The 13,456-nt window shown below is 43.3% G+C and overlaps 1 protein-coding gene across 1 annotated transcript in view; it reads right to left on the reverse strand.

The window, feature by feature from the left end:
- Positions 1 to 13,456, reverse strand: part of POLQ (DNA polymerase theta) — a 133,109-nt gene that overhangs the window by 106,588 nt on the left and 13,065 nt on the right. The window contains exons 5-6 of the mRNA XM_074974884.1: positions 10,673 to 10,781; positions 8,904 to 9,123 (exon numbers count right to left, since the gene is read on the reverse strand). Coding sequence (XP_074830985.1) covers positions 8,904 to 9,123; positions 10,673 to 10,781 — 329 coding nt within the window. The remainder of the gene's footprint in view (positions 1 to 8,903; positions 9,124 to 10,672; positions 10,782 to 13,456) is intronic.

The following is a 13,456-nucleotide window of genomic DNA, read 5'->3' on the forward strand; positions in this document are numbered from 1 at the left end:
GTTGCTCTCCTCTGGACTTTCTCCAATTTGTCCACATTTTTCCCAGAACTGGCCACAGAACTCCAGTTGAGGACTTATCAGTGCTGAGTAGAGTGGAAGAATTACTTCTCATGTCTTGCTTGCAACACTCCTAATACATCTCCGAATGATGTTCCACTTTTTGCAACTGTATTACACTGACAATTCATATTTAGTTTGTGATCCACTATAACCCCCAGATCCTTTTCTGTATACTCCTTCCTAGACAGTTATTTCCCATTTTGTATAAGGAAGGAATAATCGATTGCACAAAGTGTAGTACTCTACATTTGTCCTTACAGAATTTCATCCTATTTATTTCAGACCATTTCTCAAATTTGCCAAGATTATTTTGAATTCTAATCCTGTCCTCCAAAGAGAGATTCCAACCTCCCCCATCTTGGAATCACCCTCAAACTTTATAAGTGTATTCTCTATGCCATTATCCAAATCATTTACGAAGATACTGAATAGAACTGGACCCAGGACAGATCCCAGCGGAACCCCACTTGATGTGTCCTTCCAACTACTCTGTGTACGGTTTTCCAATCAGATGTGTACCCACCTTATAGTAGGTTCATCTAGCATATACTTCCCATTTGCATCGGAGATGATCATGTGAGACAGCTGTCACATTCCAGGGTGCAATCCAGACCAGTGAGGGGTTGTGTCACCGCTTGCCTGCAACCTTGGGCACCTCACAATGCTTTGCTGTTGTAGCTCCCAACCTGGGCCACTCACAGTCTACCAGCATTCAGGTCACACCCTGAGTGTTTGTGTATAGCTACAGCCCTGATCCAGAAACTCTGCCCCAGCAACAGACCAGCCACACGCTGGCTTCCAGCAGCCTTGGTTACTACTTGAAGGGTGACCCCAACACACTCCCAGTCCCAAATTTTCCCCAAAAACATGTGTTCTGCAATGTCCAGCCCTCTCCTGGGTAGTTCAGATATTAGAGGTCTGTTGCCCTGTAAGGGATCAATATTCAACTGTTTACTACTTTAAATGGAGTTACCAAACATTTCAATTTAAACACAACATGGGACAGTTTATTAGTTAAATAAACATGTTTATTTAACTAAAGAGATTTTAGGTGAGCATATGTATAAGGTATTAAAGTCAGAAATGGTTACAAAAGAAAAAAAACAAAACACTTTCTGATATCTAAAATGCAGATTAGTGGTCTACTGCCATTTCTCCCTCATGCTGTCTCAAGGACCCGGTTTACTACTTATATGAAAATTGAGGTAAACACACATTCCTGTGTTTAGAATAGACCTGTTTAAGAACTTTTGTCTAGGCAGAGCTGTGTGATTTTGAACATGTGCTATCATCTTACAAGGGAAATTCATAACTTTACATATGATGTTGCTTCATACATTTCACCATATTATTTACCAGCAAGCTATTAGTTTTCAAATGATACTTCACAAGGCATATTTTGTACAAAGATTATTACAGTGGTGTATAGAGTGCGAATACAGGGCCGCTTTCAGTCAGAACAGTATCAAAAGCTTTACTAAAGTCAGGAGACACCACATCTTCTCCTTCCCCCCCCCATCAACAAGTATACTGGCCTATCAAAGAAGTATATTAGGTAGGTTTGACATGGATTTGTCAAGAACAAACTATGTTAACTGTTATTTATCTTCTAAGGTGCTTACAATTGATTGATAACTCCATTATCTTTCCAGGTACCAATGTTCAGCTGACTGCTCTATAATTCCCTGGGCTGTCCTTATTCTCCTTTTCATAGATGGGAAATAAAGTACCTCTTTTCCAGTCCTCTGGCATCTTTCCTGTCCTCCACGAGTTCTCAAAGTTAATCACTAATGGCTCAGAGATCTCTTCGGCCAGTTCCTTAAATATTTTAAGACAGTGTTTTCGACATTTTTTCATTTGCGGACCCCTAAAAAAAAAATTTCAAATGGAGATGCAGACCCCTTTGGAAATCTTAATAGTCTGCAGATCCAAGGGTCTGTAGACCACAGGTTGAAAACCACTGCTCTAGGACTTCTTTCGTCAGGCCCTGCCAACCTGAAGACATCTAAGGGTATGTGTACACTGCAAGATAAGCCTACGATTAGTGGGACTTGAGTCACCTGACCCAGGTTAGAAAATCCTGGGCTTGAGTGTCTACACTGATTCTTAACCCTATGTTAAGACTTTCCTAACCTGGGGTGTTGATGTCCACACTGCAGCACGTAGACCCGAATCAAAGCAATCCCAGAGTCCCTAGCACCCTCTCAAAATGTGACCGCTCTAGCCTTTTGACCATAATGCACTGTGGGAAAACTTTACTGTACACCCTGCCTGCCATTTTGGTCTGTGTGCTCCCAGCTATCGGAGCCAGCAACAGAGAGGAGCAGCCTTTTGAAAAACTTCTCTTGCTTACGCTTTCATTCCTGTGTCAGGAAACAGTTTCTGGGGTGTGCCAATGGGCATTTCGGCAGCTTTTTCTGACCCACCAAAGGCATCTGACAGATTTCATGATGGAGTGAGAGGACGAGGAGACAAGGCAGACTCGCACTGGCTGATGCTGCTAAGTAAAATTGGCATATTTTACTTAGCAGTAAACCAGCTGATGCTATGTAGACTGGCACTTCTGATGCAGGTCCACAAGCACAGACTGGTGGGCTCACATTGTAACGCAGACCTAGGATGACCAGCAGCGGATCCAGAACTCTTGCATGAAGAAAGCTACATTTCTGCAGCTTTGTGAGCAGCTTGCCCCAACCCTCCAGCATAAAGACACACTCACCCTTGCCAGTCCAGAAGCAGGTTGTTAAAGCAATCTGGAAGCTGCCTACCCCAGACTGCTACAAGTCCATTGCCAACCAGTTTGGGGTTGGAAAGGCGACTGTGAGTAAAGTGGTGGTGGAGGTTTCTGAGGCAGTAAGGTGTGTGGTTTACCCGAAGGTGGCAGTCATTAAAGATATTCCTGAAGTACCTGCTGGCTTTGAGAGAATGAGGTTTCCTAACTGCACAGGAGCCATTGATGGGACTCATGTGCCCATAGTTTGCCCTCCTCAAGGAGTACATAAACTGCAAAGGGTACTACTTGATTGTTATGCAGGTCCTCATAGACCACAGAGGCCAATTTATGAAGGTCAACATGGACTGCATTCCCAAAGTTCACGTCAGGGTTTTTCACCAATTGGAAGTCTACATTCATGGACAGACTGGGACACCGTTCCCACCAAACAACATTGTCATAAACGCTATCCCCACTGTTATTCTGGGGGACCCCACATATCCCCTTTTGCCTTGTCTTCTGAAGCAATACCCTGATTTCAGAGGCCCGGGCAAAAGAAGGTTTAATTACACTCTCAGCAGGTATAGATTCTATGGCTGTTGAATGTGCTTTGGCGAATTAAAATCGCACTGGAGGTGTCAGCAGACCCATTTGGATGCTAACTCGTCAATGTCTGCATTACTGTGGCTTGCTGTATTCTTTACAATCTTTGTGAAGCCAAATGTGAGCCATTTTCCCCTAAATGGGCCTATAACAACAAAGAGCAGCTGAATCGGTTCACTCAGCCAGCATCTACTACAACTGGAGTTGGCTGCACCTGGGCAATAGAAGTCAGGGATGCTTTGTGTTCTCACATTATCAACTTGCATGGCCCTATGGAAGAGGGGGAATAGTACCTGTAATAATGTGCTTGTGGAGGGAAAGGAGCTGGTTAATTTGGGGGGGTGGGGGGGTTCAGTGCTTAGGAGGGGTGTGGGTTTGATTACCATACTTATGAATGACATGATGAACAATGAATTGAGGAATGAATCACAGTATGGGTACATAAGAAAGTTATTGAAATGTGAATTGCTGTACCTAACTGCATAGAGGAACAATGTTTGCTTAGTCATGTATAATTGTTCCTGATCATATTTTTAGCTTTATTATTTCAAATCATGATTGTATGATGGGCTACATTGATAACAATAAACTTTCTTGATGACACAATAGGCTTTATTTGTAAACATGTATTAAAACAGTACAACAGTCACCCATTGCTAAACAAGAAACAGAGGAACATTTCCAAAACAAAACGAAGTGCAGTAAACAGTGCAAACATAACTCAAACCCTCTACTACTGCATGTCCACTGGCTCCACGTTCTTCTTTCCCCCTTTTCCATGCACTTGGCACTGGGGGGGGCGGGAGTGAGTGCAGGTATCCACAGGAGGGGGAATCAAGGAAGGAAGCATGGAGTTTAGTTGCCCTGTCCAGCCGCTCACGGGGGCCTGAATGCATGGGCCGCCCAGACATGGAATTATCCGGGCTACTTCTGGACTGAGGGAACGTTGCAGGGGCATCAGGGAGAGACAGGAGGAGCTGGTGCTCTTCCAGCCATGATGGAGATGAGTCGCTCAAACAATTCTCTCTGTTGAGCTCTGTCCTCCCTTAGCCACCATTCCTGCTCCAGCAACTGAGTTGCACGTGCCTGCTCCCTTGCTGAAACCCTGACTTCCAGCTGCACGGTGAGCCTCAACCTCACCTCCTGCTCTTTGGCATGCCATTCTCCAGTCTTAAGTCCTTCTGTTTCTGGTACTGGACCTGCTTGTCAGCCCTCTCAAGAACTTCAACCATAACTTGTTCATGATCTTGTTCTTCTTGGAATGATCCACGAAGGTATGTTGGGCCAGCGTTGAGTACTGGATGTACGGCAGCCAATGAAGGTCGAGGGGCCAGAAATAGAACAAGAAACAGAGGGTTATTGTCTAAAATAGCTAAGTGAAGGAGCACAGAATTATTTCTTGGGGAATTTCAAGGACAGCAAGTGTTACATATCAAAACTGAACCAAAATATATTGTAAAAGGGATGCTTCAGTCCACAGAATCTCCCTGGACACCGCCTCATTAATCGCAATTACAGAAGTGCACAGATAATGATACGTTTAAAATTACAAGCTGTTTCTGTTTTATAAAAATTGGATAACTACTTGGGCGGGGAAGGTGGATGGCAAGTGCCCTTGCTACAAAAGGCTTTTTCTATCATTTCAGACCTTTCACATTTTGGGGGACATAACTGTTCTTGTAGTGCCCTGTTGGCAAGCTACCAGTGTAAACCTGCAGTGTATGCAGCTGAAATATTCAAACATATAGTAACTGAAGAGCACATCTGTGAGTGGAGTGGTCTAGTCACCTACCGAGATGGCCCTGGGAAATATGCCCTTCCCCACAATGTGGACACTATCAGCATCCATGAGGTAATTAACAGGGTGCTGTAATAGCTTACACATAACTTACTCTATCATGGCTTCATTCAAACACACAAAACTCCATAGCCTTCCTCCTCCCTGACCACGACACATTTCTGGATAAAAAATTTTGATGCCCCAATCATACATGGGAGGAATAATTTTGTCACGCACAGACTGCATGAACTGAAATGGACTAGATTTGGAAACAGAACACATTTTCCCAAACACACACACACACACACACACACACACACACACTCACTCTCTAAGTTCACTGTTTCCAGATGCTGAGTGATTATAGAGTGGCAAACTTAAGCAATTATTACTTTAAGAAAAACCATGAATGACCCTAGCAATCTTTAAACCTGTTCTTTACTGTTTGCATTTTGCCATTTTGAACTCCACATGCTGGGGGGTTGGAAGGGCACCAAACTGATGGGATACAATCGCCATTAGTGGATACATGCTGGTAGCTGAGGCTTCTCATAATTTTTGCATTCTTAGAGCAGAAGTCCCTCCCATTATTGTAGGTTTCAGAGTAACAGCCGTGTTAGTCTGTATTCGTAAAACTGGTTAAACTTGGATTATTGCTGTGCACATTGTAAGATGAGCTATTGCCAGCAGGAGAGTGAGTTTGTGTGTGTGGTTTTTGGAGGGGTGTGTGTGTGGGGGGGGGGGGGTGGTGAGAAAACCTGGATTAGTGCTGGAAATGACCCACCTTGATTATCATGCGCATTATAAAGAGAGGTTTCAAAGAGGGATGGGCTATTACCAGCAGGAGAGTGAGTTTGTATGTGTGTCTGTGTGTGTGGGGGGGGGGGGGGAAGGGTGAGAATACCTGGATTTGTGCTGGAAATGGCCTTCCTTGATGATCACTTTAGATAAGCTGTTAGCAGCAGGACAGTGGGGTGGGAGGAAGTTTTGTTTCATGGTCTCTGTGTGTATATAATGTCTTCTGCAGTTTCCACGATATGCTATGCATCCAATGAAGTGAGCTGTAGCTAACGAAAGCTCATGCTCAAATAAACTGGTTAGTCTCTAAGGTGCCACAAGTACTCCTTTTCTTTTTTCCCATTATTGTAGTAAGCTTTTAATTCGAATCAGAAACTTACCTGGCTCAAGGGCAGCTTCTGTCTCCTCTGGGTTTACTGCAGACCCAGAATTGACTGCTGATCCTGTTCCAAAGCCTGTTCTGGCTGGTTTCAGAAATAGAGTCACTTCATGGTCCTCACTCAGAGCCTGCTCCTGGCTCCCATCAGTCCCGATGCTGGATTTAGGGGATAGCAGGGCGCCATCCTTGCTGACCAGGTCATCATGCACCACGGTTGACTCTATGCTAGGCACAGTGCCAAGCACCAGTCTAACTCCTCATAAAAACAGGCATGAGCCTTACGAGTTGCACAAGGTATGGTTCTGATCCCTGGTCTTCGAGCACGTGCTCTTGAGACACTTAATTCACTCCCTGCACTGGTCACCAGTCTGGAAAATTTGCAAAGCTGCCAGCTTTTTAGCTGTCTGCTGGTACGTGTGATCACTGCTGGTACTTTTGCTTAAGTGAATAGTTTTACCGGCCTCACATCAGAGATTCACCGAAAACTGGCTATAATCCCATTACCATGAAGCAGTGTGCTTTATAAAAGGCTTGTTCTGCTTGATCTCCATTGCAAACACAGAAGGCTCTCCGAAGATGTGTTTGCAGCTCAGCGATCAGAAGACAATGGAAGAGTTAATGCTGACTTACTGAGTTGCTGCTGTATGCCAAGGAAGGATGGCTTCCATTTTCAATTGAGTCGATTGGAGATTGTCTGGATAGAGAGAACAAAGGAAGTTGGCCCATGGGATTGTGGGATACTGTTGGTGGACTCCCAGGAGATGAGTCAAGCAGGGCTGCATCTACATTGCAAAGGAATAGGGCTCAACCCTGGGTCACCGCTTGACCTGGGCTTGAACCCTCCAGGGTGCTAGGACTCTGAGCCCAAGTCTGAGAGACGTGTGAAGATGGTAAGGGGTTTGGGCTCAAGTCTAAGCCTGAGCCCAGGCTTACACTGCAATGTACACATACCCTAACTTGTCTAGATAATTCTTAACTTGTTGTTTCACTCTTTTAGCCTCAGCTCCTACTCCATTTACACTGAGGTTCACTGTGTTAATCATCCAATCACTGAACCCTTTTGGCCGGGGGGCAGGGAGGCATTTGAACAATTCAGCCATTGCTGCGTTTTCTGTTATTGTCTTTCCCTCCTCACTGAAGTAAATGGGCCTACCCTGTTCTTGACCTCCCTCTTGCTTCTCATATATTTGTAAAATGGTGTCTCAGTACCTTTATGTCCCTAACTACTTTAGTTTCATTGTGCGCTTTGGCCTAATTTTGTCTGTACATGCTTGTGTTGTTTTTTATACTCATCCTTCATCATTTGACCTAGTATCCACTTTTTGCATAACTCTTTTTTGAGTTTCAGGTCACTGAAGATCTCCTGGTTAAGTCAGGGTAATCTCTTACCACACTTCCCATCTTTCCTATGTATTGGGATAGTTTGCTTTTGTGCCCTTAATAATGTGACTTTAAAAAACTGCTACCTTGCCTAAACATTTTTTTCCTTTAGACTGCTTCCCAAGGGATCTTACGTACCAATTCTGAGTTTGCTAAACTCTGCCTTCTTGAAGTCCATTCTCTTTATTCTGCTGTTTTCTCTTCTACTGTTCCTTCAAATCATGAACCCGATCATTTCATGATCACTTTTACCCAAGCTACCTTCAACCTTCAAATCATCAACCAGTTCCTCCCTATTTGTCAGAATCAACTTTGGAATTGCTTCTCCCCTAGTTGCTTCCTCTGCCTTCTGTAATAAGCTTGTCTCCAATGCATTCTGAAAACTTGTTGGACAATCTGTGCCCTGTTATATTACTTTCCCAATACATGTCTGAATAGTTGAGGCCCCCATCACCACCAAGTTCTAGGCTTTGGGTGGTTTTGTCAGTAGTTTTTAAAAGGGATTAAAAAGAAAAAGGCTCCTTGCTAAGGATTAAGCAGTTTGAATTAACCTAGCTAGGAAATTTTCATGTACATTTTTAACCAGATAACAGTTTCTGGGACCCAGCATTGGAATGCAAGGCTCTTCTGTTGTATTACTCTGAGTTCAGATGCTCAAAACCTGCAGAGATGCAAAGGTATTTTTGCCAAGATATTCAGGTAATTCTCCATCACTGGCAAACATTTTAATAAAGATTGCATTTTTAAATTTTATTTTATTTTTACAGGTATGCTCTAGCTCAAAACAAATCATTTTGGGGAAGTTCTATGTCCAGTATTATACAAGAGGTCAGACTAGATGATCATTATGGTCCTTTCTTTCCTTAGAATCTATGAACTTTTATCTCAGATGTGTCCAATTAGCTCCAATCTAGTTCATAAGAGGGGATGGAGTATCTCTCTGAGGCAAAGGGAACTAGGGACAGATAGGCCTGGCTGGGGAAAACCCTATCTTGGGAAGGAGTTTAAGATGGTTTACCAATAAAAATCAAATCACAGGAAAAGCCCTTATTTTGAGTGCACACACTATGTTAGAAACAGGGTAGGAATGTCAGCTACTTAAAAACATTACACATCTACTGATACATTTTAATTAGACAGTAGAAACAATGTCATCCTGGAGCAGCTAGTTCGCAAGAATCAGTAGTTACCTTCACTTGCAGCATGGGTTGGAATTCCCGCACCAGCTTCATTGAAGAGTCATAAATATTACGGCCAATTTTCACCCACTCCATGAGGGGAACAGGGCGAAAATCAGTATGGTACAGCTCAGCATTCAGCCAGGAGGCCAGAAGACCCAGGTTAGGGAGGGTGGCACTCATGCCTACTATCTGTATGCTGTCAAAAACAGGACTGTTCTCCTTTGTCTGTCTATAATTGGTTAAAAGAAAATGAAAGTTAATAGAACCCTAGGCCAGTGTTCTGATGCAGAATACCAAATCCTATCCATCCAACCCGGGATCCCGATGCTCAAAGCAATACATTGAATACCTTGGAGCAGAAAAATTGATTACTCTCCTCTCAGCATATATAACTACAAATAGAAAAGGAGTACCTGTGGCACCTTAGAGACTAACAAATTTATTTGAGCATAAGCTCTCGTGAGCTACAGCTCACTTCATCAGATGCATGCAGTGGAAAATACAGGGCGGAGATTTTATATACACAGAGAACACGAAACAATGGGTTTTACCATACACACTGTAACAAGAGTGATCAGGTAAGGTGAGCTATTAGCAGCAGGAGAGGAAAAAAAAAGTTTAAATCTGTGTAAAAACTAGGGCTAAATCACTCACCAAATGTATGGCCCATCCATAACTCTAACCACAGAATACAGGATTGATTTTTTTTAAAAGCTTGTCTGCCACCATAGTGTACAATTTTTTTAAAAATTATTTATTTCTTAATCCACCACTATGTATGCTCCTGCACATTCTACATGCCTTGCTGGGCATGCTGTTAATGTCCAACACATATACAAAGATGTAATTATTGTGGAGCATCTCAACACAAATTGAGTCCTGGAACTAGATAGATCATGTCTGGTCTGAATTACATTGAAAAAATTAAATCTCCATTACACACAATTTCCTTTCTTAGAACATTCACAAAAGCAACAACTATTCAAAGCCTTACACTCCAGCTCAGGATGGCTTAACACTTAGAGTAATGAAGGGCTCACTGTCGTATTATGGCTTGTAGATGTTTTATGATTTAGTATAGAAGACACTTGTGATCATTGCTTTTTCATCTTTTCCATGTCAAATGGCAATACGCCTGTAAGCAGGTAGAATAACTCAGCAGAGAATAGCTGTAGTCAACTATGGCTTTTCTTTTGCATATAATGTTTATAATTAATTAATCAAAACAAACAAACATAAGAAAAAAGGAATAATAAAATTTCCTCATTTTAGCGTTCATTCCAATCCTACAACCGTAGGTGCAAACCTCTGCTCCAAGCTATCCCCTTGTCTACCAAAGACCAATGCAGGATGCCCGATCATATACTTCTTTCACACATATCAAAACATTGTTGATAGTGAGATCTATTAGGTTGTGAAAGTTAGCTTACTTTATATTTGAACTTAAAGCTTTATCCCAATTTCTTTTCCCCCCCAAAAAAAATAAAAAATGAATTTTACATCAACACACATTTAAAAACATGAGGAAAAAGGTTTTTGACTATAGTGATAGCCTCCTGATGTGGTGAGACCTTAATAACCGAGGGATCCTAGATCAGAGTTCTGACCAAATTCCTGGAGCCAATCCATATCTCCAAAAAGAAAAAGGAGTACTTATGGCACATTAGAGACTAATAAATTTATTTGAGCATAAGCTTTCGTGAGCTACAGCTCACTTCACTGGATGCTGAAGCTGCTCAGAATTCAGTATTAAAAGACAGACACCCCAGTCTACCCACCTTTTAGCAACTTTCTCTGTAATAAATCGAACTTTGGTCAGCAGGAGTTCCAGCAGATATCCTCGGTGAGAATCTCCCAGCATGTGCAACTCATCCACAACCACCATCCCTGGTGAAAAGAAGCACTGCAGATATTACACTCACCAAAGCTCAAAAGCAAGAACAAACCTCCATCACTCCATCAGCACCATATTCCATATGAATGGTTGAAATTTACAAAACTCCTGTGCATGCCAGTGACATTTCTGCAGCTTCCTGTCACTGTTTCTCTTCCGATATTAGTGCATGAAGCAGCAGATCAGTTTCATGACATTTTACCTGCAAACATTTTTTTGTTTAAAAAAAGAAAGTTAAATTTGACAGTGTGTTTGGTGGAGTCTAGCTAGCAGAGCGCCCATCTTTCCAAATTACATCATCTTTCTAAACTCAACATCTCACCAAATTAACGTTACCCTGAGGGCTTGTGTACAGACTTATTTCAGAATGGCTACTCTTCTTTACATTCATACCCTAACTCAATCCAAATTAATTACAACCTCTTTCTAAATTTCCAGACCTCACCAAACTTGAGAAAGTCTAGATGAAATGAACATTCCCACCTCACTTAAGCTAGGTTTATATTCAGGTTTGCCAGCACAGTGACATAGGTTGTGGAGGTGATTTTTTTACCAACATAGCAATGCTGGAAAAAGCCCTAGCATAGACGTAGTTATACTGATAAAAGAGTGTTTTTACTGGTATAGTTTGTTTTGCTCAAACCAGAATAAGTTATACTGGCAAAAGCACCGGTAAAGCGCTCCTAGTGTACACATAGCTGAAGACCGAGAGAAAAGATGCCCCTCCGTCCCCCAAGCAACATAAAAGCAAAAAGACAACTTAGCTCTGCCAGCTACTGAGGTCTGGTCTACACTATGAGATTAGGTCAAATTTAGCCATGTTAGGTCGATTTTATAAGCAATGCATCTATACAACCAACCCCATTCCGCCGACCTAAAGGGCTCTTAAAATCAACTGCTGTACTCCTCCCCGGTAAGGGGAGTAGTGCTAAAAATCGACCTTCCTGGGTCGAATTTGGGGTACTAGAGATGCAGCACTGTGCAATTCGATGGTATTGGCCTCTGGGAGCTATCCCAGAGTGCTCCAATGTGACCACTCTGGACAGCATTTTCAATTCCAATGCACTAGCCAGGTATACAGGAAAAGCCCCGGGAACTTTTGAATTTCATTTCCTGTTTGGTCAGCGTGGCGAGCTCAGCAGCACAGGTGACCATGCAGTCCCAGAATTGCAAACAAGCTCCAGCATAGAGCGAACGGGAGAACCTGGTTCTGATTGCTATATGGGGAGAAGAATCTGTGCAGGCAGAACTCTGAACCAGCAGAAGAAATGCTGATATATATGCCAAAATCGCACAGGGCATGGTGGACAGCGGCTACACCAGGGACACACAGCAGTGCTGCGTGAAAGTTAAGGAGCTCAGGTAAGCCTAACAAAAGGCAAAGGAGGCAAACGGTCGCCCTTGATCAGAGCCCCATACATGCCGTTTCTATGATCAGCTGCATGCCATTCGAAGGGTGGGACCCTACCACTACCCCACCACTGTCCATGGACACCTGCAAGGGGGAAGTCTCACGCATCACGGAGGAGGATTTTGTGGATGAGGAAGAGGAGAATGTGCAGCAGGAAAGTGGAGAATCCGTTCTCCCTAGCAGCCAGGACCTTTTCATCACCCTGGAGCCAATACCCTCCCAAGATGTATTGTTCCCGGACCCTGAAGGCGGAGAAGGCACCTCTGGTGAGTGCACATTTGTAACTACACTACAGGGGTTAAAAGCAATTGTGTTTAATGTTTGATTTGCACTGAAAAATTAGGATGCATTCACGGCCAGTACAGCTACTGGAAAAGTCTGTTAACATGCCTGGGGATGGAGTGGGAATCCTCCAGGGACATCTCCAATAAGCTCTCCTGAAAGCCTATGTAGACGGTTTCAGGGGGCAGCAAGGCTGCCTTATTTTGTCCTCCACAGTAGGACAATTTACCACACCACTCCAGTAGCAAGTAGTCTGGAATCATTGCAGCACAAAGCATGGCAGCGAATGGTTCTGGGTTTTGGTCGCATCCATGCAACATTTGGTCTTTATCTTTCTGTGTCAGTCTCAGGAGAGTGATATCATTCATGGTCACCAGGTTGAAATAGGGGATTTTTTGTAAGGGAACAATAATCCCCTCTGTTTGGTGATCCCTGGCACATTAGACCAGGTTCATGCTGGGCTGTTTGCGCTTGACTAAAAGGGATCACCCCGGAGAATAGCCACACATGGGGGGGTGGGGGGAGAATTGCTGCTGCACATACACCCCAAAACCACAGCCCCTCCTTTTAAATGGCAAACCCAACCGGTATTGCTTGCTATGGGAAAGAAGGGTGCTGCAGTTTGAAACCATTCCCATATGTTATGAACACAGGAAAAACCAACCCCGTGTACCCTTTGGCTTACCATGGCTCCCTGGAAACCGAATTCTGTTGCCCAGCCGTGTGTGATGTGTCACCATACCAGCAGGCGCTCAATATAAAAGGCAAAATACGACCTTGTACCTAAAACACATGTGCTGTCTGCTGTGAATTGCTTGATTCACTATGAAAATCTCCCTTTTGGGCTCAGAAATGTATCATCTTAAATTTTACTTTCCCTTTTTATCCCCCCTGCAGGTTCAAAAGTTTCTATGCTCCCTGTATCAACTCTGTCCTGAGGTTATCGCAGATTAGAAGGCGAAAAAAAACGCACTC

The sequence above is a fragment of the Natator depressus genome, chromosome 1, assembly GCF_965152275.1.
Source record: "Natator depressus isolate rNatDep1 chromosome 1, rNatDep2.hap1, whole genome shotgun sequence".
NCBI classification, from domain to species: domain Eukaryota; kingdom Metazoa; phylum Chordata; order Testudines; family Cheloniidae; genus Natator; species Natator depressus.